Source organism: Diceros bicornis, chromosome 2 (genome assembly GCF_020826845.1).
Source record: "Diceros bicornis minor isolate mBicDic1 chromosome 2, mDicBic1.mat.cur, whole genome shotgun sequence".
In the NCBI taxonomy this organism is placed as follows: domain Eukaryota; kingdom Metazoa; phylum Chordata; class Mammalia; order Perissodactyla; family Rhinocerotidae; genus Diceros; species Diceros bicornis.
Genome location: NC_080741.1, coordinates 12,375,872 through 12,392,547, shown reverse-complemented (window position 1 = coordinate 12,392,547; position 16,676 = coordinate 12,375,872). Strand labels below are relative to the sequence as shown.

The 16,676-nt window shown below is 49.3% G+C and overlaps 1 protein-coding gene across 3 annotated transcripts in view; it reads left to right on the top strand.

Annotated features, from left to right (window-relative positions):
- Nucleotides 1-16,676, top strand: part of PXYLP1 (2-phosphoxylose phosphatase 1) — a 66,515-nt gene that overhangs the window by 23,328 nt on the left and 26,511 nt on the right. For all 3 annotated transcript variants that reach the window (XM_058551954.1, XM_058551949.1, XM_058551944.1), the window contains one exon: nucleotides 9,378-9,508. In XM_058551954.1, the coding sequence (XP_058407937.1) occupies nucleotides 9,430-9,508 (79 nt within the window). In that variant the 5' untranslated portion in view covers nucleotides 9,378-9,429. The remainder of the gene's footprint in view (nucleotides 1-9,377; nucleotides 9,509-16,676) is intronic.

Sequence of the window (16,676 nt, the reverse complement as noted above, 5' to 3'; positions counted from 1 at the left end):
GTGGCCTGCCCCATGGGGTCACCCAGGGTTCTTCTTGGTGAGCCACTAGGATGTTGATCCATATGCATCAAGAAAGCTGGCTCACTACACGCCAGTGATTCAGAGCATGGGTAGAGGGAAGAAGGAAGGTCAGAGGGGGACAGGACAGGCGGCTTCCTTTTGACCCGAAACTGCACACATTCCTTCCAGTCACAGCTCATCGGCCAGAACTTGATCATACGACAACAACTAGTTGCAAAGGACTCTGGGAAATATTATCTCTAGCTGAGTGGCCATGTGTCCAGCTAAAACCTAGAGGATTCTGTTAGTAAGGAGAGAGTAGACACTGGGGGACAGTAGGAAGTGTCTGCCACATAGTGTGTCCTCCACAGTGAAGAGGAAGAACGTGACAAAGACAGAGCACTGGGTGCCACTCTCTGATTGTGAAGCAAAGGTTTGAGGTATGAGGGCCAGGCTCCTCGAGCAGCCTGAAGCCTTGTGCCAGTTCTGACCTGTCCTGGGCTCTCTTCTCGTCAACCGAGGCATTTGAACCAGGTGGTGTTTAAAACCTCTTCAAACTCTGGCTTCCTCTGGCATGGTCTCACCAGCATCCTATTTCTAGAGTAGGGGCAGACAAGGGGGCAGCAGGGTGAGTACCTCATGTGTAAGTGGTAGGTATTAAAACCGTAAGAGAAGTCACTGACTGCTAACTTTTATTGAGCACGTATGGAGCCAGGTGCTGTGCTGTGTCCCTTACGTGTACTAACCCCATTAACCCTTATACAACCTATGCGATGGACTCTATTGTTCCCATTTCATAGATGGGGAAACTGTGGCTCAGTAAGGGTTGGAGAAGGGTTCTAGACCTAGCCAACTGTCCCCTGAGACCACGCTCTTAGCCACGCATTGTGGGAAGGACTGGGACTTGAGGTGGGATTTGTGGGGTGTGGCCAGATCATAGCGAGCCCTGAAAGCAGGGTAGAAGAGCATTGGGCCTGATGCTACCCTTTATCCAGGGCCAGCTTTGGGATCCGTCTGCAGCGTTGATTGGCCTCCTACGCGTTATTCCATAGCCAGGAGGTGGCTGTTGCCACTCCTGTCACATCTGGGCATGATGTTGTTATGGGTTACATCACCCTTCACTACCCCAGGGTAGAAGACTGGGGTAGTGCTTCAGGAGAGTACCCAGGTAAGAGAGCAGCCCTGGGAGGGTCTGCTGTGGGACAAAGTGCAGAATGTTCAAAGAGAGGCACACCACATTGCTAGGAGGCATGAGGAGCAGGGAGGTCTCTGGGCCTGCTCCTGTCCTGTATTTCTGAAGGAGGCTGGTGCTGGGAGGGGATAGCACCCTGACCATAGAAAATGAGGATCAGTCCACGAAGTTGGCCTGTCCCTCAAGCTGGCAATGCTTGGTGGTGTGGGTCCTGGAATCAAACCCCTCTTCCTGATCCACCTGGAGGTCAGTGGCTTTGTGCCCAGGGAGGACTCCAGTGAGGGAGTGGGCGTCAGTGCCTGTGCAACTGTTGGTTGGTGCCTGGACTAACCCACCTCCCTTCCCTAGCTCCTCTCACAAACTACGCAAACCCTCCTACTGCCGCCCAACAGTCTTAGTGCTGTTTCTGTTTTCCTAAAATGCAATTACAAATGCACCAGCTCCAATCTGCTCTGGAAGCTTAAGCTCTCCCCAAAAGCCTACCCACCCTCTCTGGGCCTCGGTGCTGTCTCCTCCCCAGCCCCATCCCGCTCCCCGCACGCCGCGCCCCCCATGGCACTGGTTTCATATGGCCTGATGGTCTATTTACTCATTGCTCCACTGACCAGACTGTGAACTTTCTTTTCTTTTCCACCTTTTTTTTTTTTCTGATGAAGACCAACCCTGAGCTAACATCCGATGCCAATCCTTCTCGTTTTTGCTGAGGAAGACTGGCCCTGGGCTAACATCCGTGCCCATCTTCCTCTACTTTATATGGGACGCCGCCACAGCATGGCTTAACAAGCGGTGCATCGGTGCGCGCCCGGGATCCGAACCGGCGAACCCCGGGCCGCCCCAGTGCAGCATACGCACTTAACCGCTACGCCATCGGGCCAGCCCCTCCACTTTTTTTTTTTAACTTTTAATTTCAAACATACTCAAAAGCAGAGAGGATCATATAATGCACCCTCAAGGATCCATCACCCAGCTTCAACAATTGTCAACATTTTGCCAGTCTTGTTTCACTGATTCTTCCTCAGCCTGCAGCCCCCTCCCCACCCCCCCCAGGAATATTTTAAAGCAATTCCTAGATCTCATATAATTTCTCCCATAAACTTTGATACATTTCAGCTGTGGGCTTCAGGAAGGCAGAAGCTGTGTCCTGTGTCCTGAGCGCTTCAGATGGTGCCCAACGCGTATTGGCTCTTGGGAAATAGGTTGGTTTGAATCAACTGATTGACCAGATGAACGAATTGGTTTCAACCTTTAGAACTGAGCCTACAAATTAGCTGGAATTTGAATAACTAGAATGTGAATAACTGCTGGGAGCCCACAGCCTCTTTGGTGCCTATCCCGTTGCCTGAGGTTTCCAGGAGGTTCTGGAATCTGTCTGTCTGTCATTGATCAGACTTTAAGCTTGGTTTATTCTTAGCCAAGCATCTTTGATTTTGCAATTAAACTTTACTTTGAGGTGACCTTGGACAAGGGAGGACTATTAAGATGTAGCTTTTACCTTTGCTTGGTTCATATTTAGTTCACAATTATAGACTTGAGGGTTTTTTTAAAATTATAATGCCGTATTTTCTTAGGCAAAAATGATTAGGACAAAAAAAAAGTCAAAGTATAGAATACATTTTAAAGCATTTTTTTAAATACTATCTTTCTATTCCTGGTAATGGTATTTCAACTACACAAATGAGAGATCATTGAACGTACATTTTTCTTTTAAGCAGTTGTGGTCATGTTTGAAATCCTAAATTCTGTACCCTTTGAAGGGGACCCTGAGACCACAGTCAGTAGATGTGGCATTTCCAGCTCTTATGAGGAAAAAAACCAGGCCAGGGCTTGGGCTTTGGGACTCCCTGGTGGTAGACCAGGAGCTTGTAAAAATGTCTCTGACATGCTCCTTTTTCCTCTTTGTCCAGAAATGGTATTTACCGTAATATAATGGGAACTGCCTATTAACTAGTACTTTTTTTAAGAATCTTATTCTAAAATATTTTCTTTTACTGTTCAAATCTGTTGTAAAGTTGAATTGAGTTGGCTGAGTTTTCTGGGGGTTTTTTTTGCTGTTTCATTAGGAATTCAGAGTTGTTCTTTTTCTGGACTAAGGTATTTTTGCTGTGTGGGTTTAGCACAGGGGACTAAGGCTATGCCCATAGACATCTGATGACTGGAAACTGTTATATGTTCAGCCTATAACAGAAAACAGTTGTTTCCACTGAAGTGTTTCCACTGAAGGAATTGGATTTGGTTGTGATGCCATATTGAGCCAAGAGCATCTTTGCCATGGAAGGTGATGGGACTGGAGAGATGTTTGAGGATTAGCTGTGGGGGCTGTACTGAAGAAGATTGTAATCCCTCAGCGCCTCCCCCTGATGGTGTGGCAATGAATTCCCATGGACTTGACTTTCTGGGTATGAGTGAGTGGGCTGTGAGGTTTCTGCCATAGGCCCAGAGTCCTGGCTGTCACTTGGCATGACTTGGACAAGTCTGATGGGGTGTCTGCAGGAGCTGCAGTAGACCCCAGGCGTGTGTGCCTGCAGAGCCCCCATGGAGGGAATATGCAGGAAGATGGCCAGAAGGGAACCTGAGGATTACGTGACCTCTTGAGTGGCTGCATGAGCCTCCTGCCTAGGGATGGAAAAAGAGAAAGGGGGCTCTGGATAATAGGGCTGCAGCTGGGGCCGCAGAGAGAGCCCATTGGCTAGTAATCCTTATCTTCTTAGGATGGGGCCCAGCAGAAGCTGAGACAGATGTTCCAGGCTGGAAAAAAAACCTGTGGTGAGGCAGGGACACCACAGCTGAGTCAGCCCCAAGGAAGGCTTGCGGTGGTGGAGGAACCAGAATGGGGCTGCAGATGTGGCTGCCTGCCCTGGCGGATGGGGCTGGGGCCGGTGAGGAGGGAAGTGGCCAGTGACCAGGATTTAGAAGAGGAACCACAGCATGGGGCAGAGGCAGAAGCTCAGGGGAAGGGGTGAATCTTTGTGTTTAGATGAGGGTGTAGGGGTCGGTATGATTCCTCCAGAGCCCGGGAGTCAAACACAGCACGTACTGACTCTGTGCCACGTGCTCTGCATATCATGATATTTGCTCCTCACCACCTTCTTGCTCTTTCATACTCTTATCCCCAATCTTATTTAAAGATCGGGATCCTGAAACTCAGAGAAGTGAAGCCAGGCAGTTGTCAAGTGGGCACACAGAAAATAGCAGCGGATCAGGGAAGTGACCACAGATCTGCTGGTTTCTGGAGCCTCCACTACATCAGGGCTCCCCTCAGTCTCTTCCACTGAGGAGGTGGCCTCAGTGAGGAAACGCCCCAGGGCAGGACCATGCTCCCAGTTCCCACACTGGACACACATGCGTACATACACACACTGAAGCCCAGCTCCAGCTGCAAAGACAAACTTGAAATCCATGTGAAGTTTGGATTACATCATCATTGTTTAGCCACTTTAAAAATTTAAGATTAAAGCATGACCTTCCCCTCCAAGTTTTCTCGGGAAGTCGGCTCCTGAAGAAGGTGTGTGTTTATCCTGGGGCTCGGTGTCATCATCCCTCCTGACCTGGGCTGTGTGCACCCTAGGCTGGTCCTAGCACAAATGGAAGTAAGGAGATTCTGACCATTGCTTAGCATTTGGCATTTGGAGACTGCCAAAGGGAGTCAGACGGGGAGAGTGCAGAAACTCAGAGAGTATCAGGGGAAAGAGTGGGTGTTCCCAGATCCAGGCCTGTGTCATCAAGTGAAAAGCCAAAGATCTGCAGAGATGTCAGCAGCCCAAAAACTAAAAGCAGTAAGGCAGTCACATGATCCCGGCCATCTGGTTCACCCAGCGTATCCTCAGTGTGTTAAATCTGGAGCTAAATATAGCCCCTTTCCCCAAAAACACTCAGCATATTGAAGAATGTAGACAAGATGGAGCTTTGCATGTGGTGCCTGCAGATGAGGATCTGGAGACCTAGGCCCTGGCTCAGAATTTCCTGGTAAAGATGCCAGGTATTTCCTCTTTATTGGATCAGTTAGCTTTTGCTTTGTCTCAAGCTCCCAAAACTTAGTGGCTTAAAACAGCAACCGTTACACTTGCTTGTGATCTGGGGATTGGCCATGCACTTCTCTTGGTCTGGGCTGACTCTCCTGATGTCCACCTACTGGTGGTGTGGCTGGGCTGGATGGGCTGAGATGGCCTCACTCACATGTGTGGTGATTGGCAGGCTGGTTGTTTGAAGAGAACCTCAGCCGGGACTGCTTGCCTTGGCTCCCTGTGGTCTCTCCTCCTCCAGCAGCTGGTCTGGGCGTCTTCACGGGATGGTCTCAGTGTTCTGAAAGCAGCAAAGGAGGACAAGCCCCAGTGCATAAGTACTTTTTAAGCCTCTGCTTGCAGCTCGTTTGCTCTTTTCCCGTTAGCCAAAGCATATACCTTGTCCAAGCTTAGAGTCAGCGTGGGAGGAAACTACACAAGGCAGATACAGAAAAGCATGAACAAATTGGGGGCCATCACTGCAACAAATCAACCATGCTAAGATTTAACTCAGGAAATAGCAGTTGTCTCCACCCAATGCCCGTCTGAAGACATCTCTGAACCATGTTGTGATTAATCCTCGTACGGAAAGGCAGTGTCAGGTAAAAGCATAGGCAGTGTGCTTAGCAGTTCTAGTGGCCTCATCTGCCAGTGAGTGTAATGGAAAATCCCCCGAGAGGCTGGAGGCAGGAAGTGGTTGAAGGGCCAGAGCTGGCCCGGCACCCGAAGACGGGCCCTCACCTCCCACACCCAAACGCAGAGCAGCCAAAAGGCAGGTCTGGTCTCTGAGATGCTGAAGCACACCACAAGGCTCAGAAGTCAGAGTGGTGGTTTCCCAGGTTGCTTCCCAGGCCCAGAGTGAGAGGCTGAAGACAGCGTTCGAGCCTGAGCAACAGAGGGAGGGATATGGACAAAACACATGAGCGTTCAGTACTCACGTAGCTAGAGGAGCCAGCAAACAGGTTGAGAAACTCTAGTCCTGTTTCCCAAGAGGAGGGAAGAAGCCACAAAGTGAACTGGTAGAAGATGGGTGGGGAATGAAGCTAGCAACGGCCACTTTCTTTTGAATGTCTGCTGTACGCTGGGGATTGTACTTAGCCTTTTAATTTAGTCCTCACAACATCCGGAGGGAATTAGTCTCCGTTTACAGATGAGCAAACTGAGTCTCAGAGGTTAAGTGACTTGGCTTATGTCACTGAGCTCAGTGTTGACCCAGGTCTGTCTCACTCCATGTGCTGTGCCCCTTTCTCTACACCACGCTGCTGATGTGGTCCCACAAGAAAGAGCATCTTTAGGCAGCAAGGACTGTTATTTCCACTAGTAGTGGAACTCTGAAAGACCCCAAAGGCCGTCTGTCACGCAGGAACACTTGAAGACATTCAGGTAAAGGAAACGGAGACCTTCCAAAGACGGCATTAGCCTCAACAGAAGGTGGTAGCATAACAGAAGGGTGAGGAAGGCATGAGGAAAAGCCCCAGCATATTTATTGTTGGGGGTACAGGGACCCCCGAAAGGAGACATTTGCTCTGAACCTTCTCCCCATTCTGTGATCTGATCTCCACCCACACACCCCACTCACCTTCCCCAAATTAAAAAGATCGCCTTATAAGAAGGTCATTGATAAAGCAGAATAAATCCGATCAGGAGTGAGATAAGGAGAGGTTCTGAAACCCACAGGCTGTTTAGCCAGGAGCAGGTAGCCATCCTTGAGTATCTAAGAAGCTGGCACGTGCCAACAGTTAACTTATCGTGTGTTGATCCACAACTAGAATCAGTGTGTGGACATGTGAAGGAGACACTATGACACATAAAAAAGAACTTTAGAGGCACAGAGATCTTGTTTTGTATCTTGTTACCACGACTATTAATAACCTTGTGCCCTTGAGTTTTGGTTTTCTGTCTGCACATTAGACACGCACATGCCTGTTCTGCAGAGCGTAAATGAGGTGACATCAAGGGCTCCACAGTCAAAGGCGGCTGGCTCCCACTGTGCTCAGTGAGTGGAAACCCAGGGAATGGATAGTTTTGAGCAGTTAGAAGTTCCTGGTTCCTGGAGGAGCAGAGCAAAGGTCGGAGGCTGCCTAGCAGGAGGCTGCCTCGGGCCTCCCACTCTGGTGGAAGGGTGGCTGAGGGAACACTGACGTTCTGCCCAAGTGGGGTATGTTTTGAAAACACTGTGGCCAGTGTTGGCAGGTGAATGTTGTCACCTTCCATGCTCATCCCCTGGGGAACTCGGCCAGGCAGTATAGCCTGTCCAGAGTGGAGGGCAGAGAGACTGTGACTTGGATTTGACTTCGGTTGTTTTCCTTTGGGGGGAGTTTACTGTTGAACCATCAAAGGAGCATTGTCAAGGACACTCCGAAGGTCAAAGATACAAGAGAGTGGACTATGATGACTCCCAGACGCCTCAGGCAAGGATTAGGGGCCCAGAGCTACCCAGGCTTGATGTTTGATATCTAGGATTGGGGTGTGTCAGCATCAAGGGTTGCCAAAGGAGGGAACACATGCAGGGCCACAGTCAGATCAGATGGGCCCACGTTCTTACTGTGACCTCGGCCTCCGCGGGGGTTCAGTGCAGAAGTCTTGGCTGTCGTTCCCCCCCAAGCACAGATTCTGCTGAGCTGCCTTCGGGTCTGTGCGTGTCCTTTCAAACGCCCTCAGGTGAAGGCTATGGGGAGTTTGAATTTTGGAAACAGAAAACATTTACTTGGGGTCCCAAATATGTTAACTCCTGGGTGGGATCAGCTGTAGTGTGTTCTTTTAGCCAGAAATGCAGAGAGCTTGTAGGCTGGTGAGTCCCCTCCAGGGCAAGGAGAGGAGTGTCCCCAAGAGGGGTTGCATATGGTCTTGGGACACTAGGCACTGGCTGTTGGTTAGGGGCAGTGACTAAAGGGACAGAAGCAGGGCCTATCTGAAGGTGTAAAATTGGGATCTGTTTGTCAACAGAGACGCTGGTTGCCGGATGTACAGGCTCAGTTGTGCAGTACAAGTGTATTTTCATCAATCTTTTAGCAAATGTTCATTTTTGGTGGAAAGTCTCTGGCAAATGCCTTTAAAGGAGTGGTTCTCAAACTCCCCTGCAGGACCCTTGGGGTGGGGGGCTGCCAAGCAAGAGACTCCAGGGCCCTGGCTCCTGCTTCATTCTCTGCAGATAGGCTTTTTTGAAAAACAACTTTATTGAGGTATAATTCACATACCATACAATTCACCCAAAGTGTACGATCAGTAGCTTTCATTATATTGACAAAGGTGTGCAGCCCTCACGTCAGCAAAGGAGCCTTACCTGCTTGTGTCTGTCGGGGATCTGAAGGAGATTGTATTTGAAGGAGGAAAAGATTCTGCCACGAAAATCAAGTTTGAAATTACTGTTATAATCAGACTGTAGTTTAAGAGCCTTTTCTGGAGAGACTGTGATATTCAAGTTCTATTTTAACCCCCAATGAGCACCAGGAAATGAACTTGATATCTAAGACTGATGGAGTAAAACCTGGAGCAACCATACACTTTTTTCACAGAAGGGACTTTTAGGGCTTCCTTCAGCATTTAAAAAAAATCCTTTTGCACAGTTCTAGTATGGTTAGAGGCGATTAGAATGGTGGAGTGGGGCTGCAGGAAGACCCGTGAATGCAGCTGAAATAGGCCCAGTGCTCCAGGGTAGCGGGAGGTCTCTAACAAGTAGACGGGGCTCCTTGGTATAGGAACAAATCCTCTGGCACACGGCGCACCCCAGCTGTCCCTGCAGGCCTTCCTGTGGGACACGTGGCAGTGATTGACGTTCAGGTTAAGAAGACCAGAGTCATCTTAGCAAAATCTTCGTCAAAAAAGGTGGAAGATTTAGAAGTTGGGGGTCAGAATGGGTGAGCGTGAGCCGGTCCTTGTGAAGACTTCATCATCTGACCCACCATCAGTGCTCAATAAGCTTCCTTACGGTTTCCTTTGGGAAGGTCAGTCCCTGTTGGTGTCAGATAAACAGAGCATTCGTGAGCTGGTTTCCTCTTTCTCAGTTGAAGGGAGCATCCTCGGCCGGGCTTATCTGGGGGCAAAGACATGACCCACAGCACGCTATTGTTCTCCACCTAGGATTCACGCTTCCCTGCCAGAGGACTGGCCTAATTGGATTATTTTCAGTTGACAAACTTGGTTTTCCACCTCGGAACACATGTTTATTGCCTCTGCTTTATTCACAGGACGTGTTCCCGATTTGAGGTGAAACCATGAAGAGAAAATAGAAAAATAATAATGCTTTTCCGCAATCGCTTCTTGCTGCTGCTGGCCCTGGCTGCACTGCTGGCCTTCCTGAGCCTCAGCCTGCAGTTCTGTAAGTATGGCCGGGTCGGGGGAGGCAGGGGGCTTTGTTCTGAAATAGAGGGCCCTCGTGGGGAGGAGACAAGTAGTTTTTCAGATGAACGATGAGGCTAATGGTGGATGGTCTGAGTAGGAATCCTAACCTGCTGAGCGTTGTTCTGGGTGTGCTGTTTGGGCCGTGAGGAACAAGAGGGCCTCGCTGGGCCTAGTGACACGTTTTTGGCTTCTGCATGGATTCCTAAACTGCCTGGTTATTCTAGATTCTTGGTCAGATTCCCAAGGCAGAGACACTGAGTGGCTCAGCTTATTTCTCGTTGTGCTCTCACAGAGCAGAAGTGTGTGGCCCGCTGGTTGGTTCTTTGGTGTTGGGTGTCCGTTTTATGTTCAGTGAGCTGTGGGGCTGGAGTTGTTGGGGAGGGTGGGGGGATTAGGTCGCCAGGCAGCAGGGACTGTATGTGGGAAGTCTCATGTGGTGAGCCAAGAGCTGATGAAGCCAGTCTGGGACCTCAGCGCCCAGCACTTTGGCCTTCACTGTGTACAGGTTGGGCCCCAAATCTCTGCACCCCACTGCTCCCCCAAGAGTGGCTGTCCTCAAACACAGATCCGGCCCCAGCAGCTCCTTGGTGGCCGTGGTCTCTGGGAGGCCCTTTGCCCTCTGTGACTCCTCTTTCCCCTTGACTCTATGCCATAGCATTGCCGAGTTGCGTGGTGTTCTCCCCCCGCCAGCCTGTTCTCTGCGCCCGGATCCCGCTGCCCCACTGCCTGGAGTGTTCGCCTCCTCACCTCCCTCCCCTTCTCCCCTCCACTTAGTTCACTCAGCCCTTTTCTCCTCCAGGAACCTTCCATGACCCCCCAGCTGAGTCTGGTGCTTCTTTGATGTACATCCATGATGCCCTGAACCTGTTCCCCTCCTGCACCAGCCATGCAGTATCGTAATTCTCAGTTCTGTCTTTTCCTTCTGCAAGACTGTCTGCTCTCTGAGAGCGGGCACCCTGTCCTGTTTCCCTCTGTACCCCGGGAACCAGCACTGCCAACCACACAGTAGGTGTTTCATGAGTGTTTGTTAAATGAATGGGTGAATCTACACCTGCTCTGGAAAGCAGGCTGACCCTAATTCCTTTCCCTTGTGGTGCTGTATATTGAAGCTGGGTAAATGTCTGTACGATGCTGAGAATTGTGTTTTTGCTGTTGCCTGCCTTCACTCCATTTTACCACCTCACCCTGATGGGTGGGAGACAAGTGGTTGGCACCTATCTCTGCCTGGGATGACTCTGCGAGGAGGTGGCGTTTCTGTCGCAGTTTGACTGATAGAAAGGAGAGCGTGTGGCTCAGTGAGTGGGATGTTCTGAGTGCGCTGAGGACGTGGGACGGGCTTGGCATTTAGAATAAGTTGTTTGAAGAGAGGAGGCTTTGAGCGAGTTTCCCTGATTCACCTCCAATTTGTGACATATTCCATGCACATGTCTGCTGCATATGACAGGCCATTTCTAATAGTAAAGAGAATTAAAAATACTCATTTTATTCTTCTAGAATAGGAAAAGAGGTCAAGAGAAGGTGGGCATAGGAAGTTTAAAGATACTCCAGATGGTTAATGAACCATAAAATAGGAATCCTTTCCAAAAACTGAGTTAGGACTCTCAGTAGTTTGTTTATAACTTTTCATTAAAAATTTTCCATCCTTTGGTTGGAGAGGTAGGAGGTTACAACCAACCTTGATTTTTATTCTGAGAAGCTGACAGGTTCTGAGCTGTGAGTGTGGGTTACTTGTGTTTGCTGCGTTTCTGTTGCATGAGGTGGTTTTCACGTCGCTGAATTGGCCTGTGTGTTTTGCTTATATAACTCTTCTGAAAGTACCTTCTGTTTGAGGAGGGCCAATTTTCAGCCATACTTTTTTTAAGGAAAATTTTGCAGGATAAATTAGCCTGCCTGGGTCTGAGCTCTTCATTCTCAGATACGTCGGAGTTCGGAAAAACATTAAGATATGGACGTTCTTACTGCTCTTCTACTTCTAGGTAAACTGTAACTTTGCAATTCACCCATTTCTGTGGAAATAGTGTTTAATTGCCTTATTTGTTTAATTGCTTTATTGGTTGCTAATTATTGTGGTGTAAGAAACTGCGCTAATCCATAAGACAAAGGTACACACTTAAGTAACACTTATAATTGGTCCTTACCCTAAAATATATAGGCTTTCTTCACCATTTCTTTTGACTAATTTTTGAATACCAAATTAGCAATATAATTATTTTAGGTAATTATTTGAGGCAATCAAATATAACTTGTTTTCTCATGCTTTAAGTGAACAATATAGTTTTATTTGTTTTATGAAATGATTATATATTTTATTTTGTGTGTTGGTAGTTTTCTTTTTCTGATATTTTGAATATGAGGAAGTTGTGACCTAGGTTACAATTAGAAAATCAGGCTGTTTAAATAAGCATTTCTTTCTCTTGGTACAGAAAGTGGGTATGTGAACCCACATATATTTATTAAATATGTGGGTGTTTTTACATGTGAGCGTATGTGTTAGGCATTTTTCTACACTGTTGGGGTGGAAGTGGTAGGGAAAGGATACACAAAAGATTACAATACAGTTCCTAGGTTCTCAAATTATGTTTATTTTAAATGGTACTAGTGACTTGCTATATGCTAATAGCCTTTAAAGAAAATCATTCATTTTGTGGTTTCAAGTCCTTGGTGTTTTTGAGTTTGGGAATAGGGACATTCTGAAATCCTTGACATTCGAATAGTAGAAGAGAACAAGTGAGGCATAAATATCTTTAGTTATTCCAGTTAAAATGCGTACAAGTGGAAAAGTAACTTCTCAAATTGAAGGATTCCTTTAGTGCAACAGGGAAAGACCGTGGGCTGTGAGGACCTGTGAATGGTTAGTTACGGTTCTGCTTCTTCTGCTCATTTGTGATCGTCCATTTTCCTGCCTCAACCCAGCCTTTCCTTCATGCTTATTTTATGCTCATTTCACTGTGTTCCAACTGGCATTCCCAAAATGGCAGGGTGACAGGAGCGCAGGCTCTGAAGTCACTGCCTTGGATTTGAGTGCCACCCTGCCGCTTAGCAGAGTGTGCCTTTGGGCAAGGTCGACCTCTCGGAGCCTCTATATCTTCTTCTGTAAAATGGAGTTACTTGTTGCTTCTTTGCAACACTGGTGTGAGAACGGAGACCTTGTGGGAAGACCCGTGGCTCAGGGAAGCATAGGCAACACAAGCCTTTTAAGCAACAGTACAGAGTCCTGTCACAATGCACCGTCCTCAGAGTCCAGGGCTCTTGGTGTCCTAAAGGCTGCCGCATCTTATGTGACTTCAGCCACTTGTTGAGAGAGCTTTTCAAATATATCATACGTTTATTTTTCTTTGCTCAGAGTTCATTGGCCATGATACAGGTCAGTCTACACTGGGCACATGGCACCCATATCTGGGGGGTCGCCTTCTTGGCCAGGGCCCTGATTGACCAGAGTGGCTTCTGAGGGAAATGTCTAAGGTAGACTGGAAATGCAGATCCCCAGGTGGAAGAGGGGAGGGTTAACCTTGCAGAAGTGAAAGCCAGGGTTGTCTTAAGTATCTGAAGAGCCTTCTCTGCAAGAGGAGTTGGACCTGCTCTGTGTGGCCCAGGTGACCGTGGAGACTGTTTCAGTTAGGCATAAGGTAGAGCTTGCTACAAGTCAGCATCATGCAGAGGCAGAATGGGTGGTGTGCAGACTCGGGGGCATCACTCTATGAAGAGTAGAATAGTAGGCAGGTCATTGGACCTGATCCCATTTAAAGTCTCTTCAGACCCCCAAGTTTTATGATTTTGTCTTTCCTTGTTGAGTCAGTGTCATGCGTATGCACAACTTTGTCCTTCTGATTTCTCAGTGGCCACAGGAGCTCTCTGTGTAGGGGAGGAGAATCACAGGCAGACACTAGGAACACAGTGTGCAGTATGCTGTGACAGGTAGGAGGTGGCAGCACCTAAGGTAAGGTGGGAAAGAAAGTGGACCCTGGAGCTGGGCTGCCTGGATTGAGTCTCTGTCCTGCCGCTTCCCAGCTGTATGACCTCAAGCATGTTATTGACCCTCTCCATGCCTTGGTTTCTTGTCTATAAGATGCGGATAATGAGAGTTCCTATTTCATGGGGTTAGTAAAGGATTAAGTGAGCTGATATTTATACAACACCTAGAATAGGTGTAATCTGATTACTACCTGGCACGTAGTAATCATTATATGTATGTTTGCTAGAAAAAGTGAATTAGAGATAATTTATGGCAGGGTGATATGGGAGGATAGAGGACAAGAAGCTAATCCAGGCTAGGAAGTCAGGGAAGATTCCCAGAGGAGGTGACATCCAAGGTTCATCCGTGAGAGATGAGTAGGAGTTGGCCAAGGAGGAAACTGGGAAGAGCCTTCCTGGCACATGGAGGTGGATGTGCAAATGCAGAGCAAGAGAGAGGCAGGACCAGGTTGGTCGCCTGTATGTGGCTGTGAAGTTGGACAAAGGCTGGGGCCACCTCCATCACCACATTATATCCTGAAGGTGTGGGGAGCACTGAAGCAGGGAAGACACCATCAGATTTGTGTCTTGGAAAGAACACAGTCCGGTACAGTGGTTGCCAAAGTGTGGTCTCCTGAGCACCTTGTTAAAGGGAGCTTGTTGAAATGCATATTCCAAAAAAAGAGAGCACATTTTATGCTCTTCCCCAAAGAACCTGAATCTTAGTGAGAGTGGGACCCAGAAATCTGCATTTTTAAACAAACTCTCTCGGTGAGTCTAATGTATACAAAATTTGGGCACTACCTATTCAGAAGCTGATGGGAGGGTGATAGTGGGAGGCAGCTCGAGGCCTGTTTTGCTCCTCCATTAAAAGGCTGAGAGTGGCTCCAATGAAGGTATTGGCCCTGAAAGGAAGAAGCAAAGCCAGAGGTGTCAGAGTGATGCTGTGGACCCACAGCTATTTGGAGGGTGTGGTGGGACCAGAGTGCTGAGAGAAGGGGAGGACACCACCGTGACACGTAGGAGCTGGCTCGGGTAGTTCAGTAGATGCTTGCTTCATTCATCTGTTCATGCATTCCTTTACATGAACATTTCATCTCCATCTGGGATACGTGTGCTGAAGCCTGAAGAAGATGCCCAGAACATAGACTGAGAGATCAACCATGTGGGGCTGATGGCTCCCTGGGTCTGGACGACGAGGCCCAGGGAGAGTGCTCAGAGCAAGAGGAGAAGAGGATGAGGACGAGGCAAACAGACAAGCTGGGGGCAGAGCAAGGGGGGACTTGGCAGAGTCGCTGAGGTGCACAGGGGTCATTGGGGGTACCCAAGGCGCAGTGGGTGCAGTGGCCTGCGGGAGGGTGATTTCAGGGGCTGAGCCTGAGGGAAACCCTATCCAAAGCCGCTGTTTGGGGACTTTGTGTTCACTGTTTGAGAAGCCCTGGCTTGGGAAGACCACCTCTCCTGGCAGTGTGGGGAAGTGGCTCCAGACCGACAGCCTGTGGATGTGTTTAGTTTGGCCCAACCAGTGTTTTCATATTTTTAAATTTATTTACCAGTGTTTTAAAACTAGGCAATTTCACATAAACTACCAGCCCCTCTTTTAAAAGCCAGACTGTCCAGCAAGCCGAGGCCCATTTGCGGGGACAGTGCCTTGCAGGGACAGTTGGCTGGAGCAAGCAGGTGGGTAGGGGCTGCCCCCTGAGGGGGAGTGTGAGCTCTCCCTTTCTCTTCAGTCCCCATCTGCCAAGGAGCAGTCAGCTCCAGAGTTGTGCCCCGTGGTGCAGGTAGAGGGAAAAGAGGACAAGGCAGAGAAGAAATCTGGGCGGACAGGGGGACCTGGGAGGACAGGGGAAACCTGGGCGGACAGGGGAAGCCTGGGCGGACAGAGGAGCCTGGGCGGACAGGGGGTCCTGGGCGGACAGAGGAGCCTGGGCGGACAGGGGGTCCTGGGCGGACAGAGGAGCCTGGGCGGACAGGGGGTCCTGGGCGGACAGAGGAGCCTGGGCGGACAGGGGGTCCTGGGCGGACAGAGGAGCCTGGGCGGACAGGGGAAGGAGGTCGTGAAGGAGAGAGAGCAGCAGCGGAGAGGTGGGGCCCCAAAGCCAAGGGAGGCAGGTGACCCGCCCCAAGCTCTAAGGTGGGCAGCTGAGGAGCCCCAGCTTAGCCTGCTGTGTGTGTGTGTGTGTGTGTGTGTGTGTGTGTGTGTATGTGTGTGGTGTGCATGTGTGTGGTGTGTGTGTGTAGTGAGTGTGCATGGTGTGTATGTGAGTGTGTGGTGTGTGTGAGTGGTGTGTGAGTGTGTAGTGTGTGTGGTGAGTGCATGGTGTGCATGGTGTGTACATGAGTGTGTGGTGTGTGTGTGTGATGTGTCTGAGTGGTGTATATGAATGTGGTGTGTGTGTGTCCAGTAGTTCCCCTGGCACTTTTCTTCCCTGCAGAGCCCTCAGCCTCCTGTAGCCTTCAGCCCCCGTATCCTCTCCCTTCTGCTTCTTTGGGTCTGTGGTCTGCTGGGAAGGAGATGACTAGCCCATGCTTGGTAGAATAGTGTAGAAATTAAAGGAAGATTGCCTCTGAGTAGGAGAGCGAGGAGCCCCTGGAAGGTGCCTGGGTGTTGTGACACTCGACTCTGCCGTTCAGACTCTGGCTTCCTCAGCCTCGGCCGCTCTTTGAGGATGGCTGTTAGCACGTGCAGCTCGACTCTCTGTGGCCCCCTGAAGGTCCATGGCATGTGGTGGCAGGGATTTTGCTGAGGCACAGATTCGGAGCTCCTGCTGAGCAGGCCTGGTCCTGCGGGGGGGGGGGGGGGGGGGGGGGGCGGCGGAGGGGGGGGGAGGCGGCGGCTCTGTCACTCTCCTCTTCATCCTGGGTACATTTTATGGAGAAAATCGTGTGCCCCGGGGAATGTGTGAATTTGGGGGTTCGTGAAGATCTTAATATTTGGTGGCTAAAGTTTGGGGATGTAACCCTTAGAATGCCAAAGGTCTGATGAACTGTACCACAGTTTAAAAGCCACAGTAAGTTTCCTCCCGGGTTTTCATTTTGGTGAGTTAGAGTTAAAAAGAATGAGGAATTGAAAATGAGGGCTTGCATTTTTTAACCCGAGAGTTCTGTCATAATATCTCCATCTCATCTGTTTGATTTCTGAGAGTTTTAATTTTGCCTTTTTTCTGAATGCATCATTTCCAGCTACCACG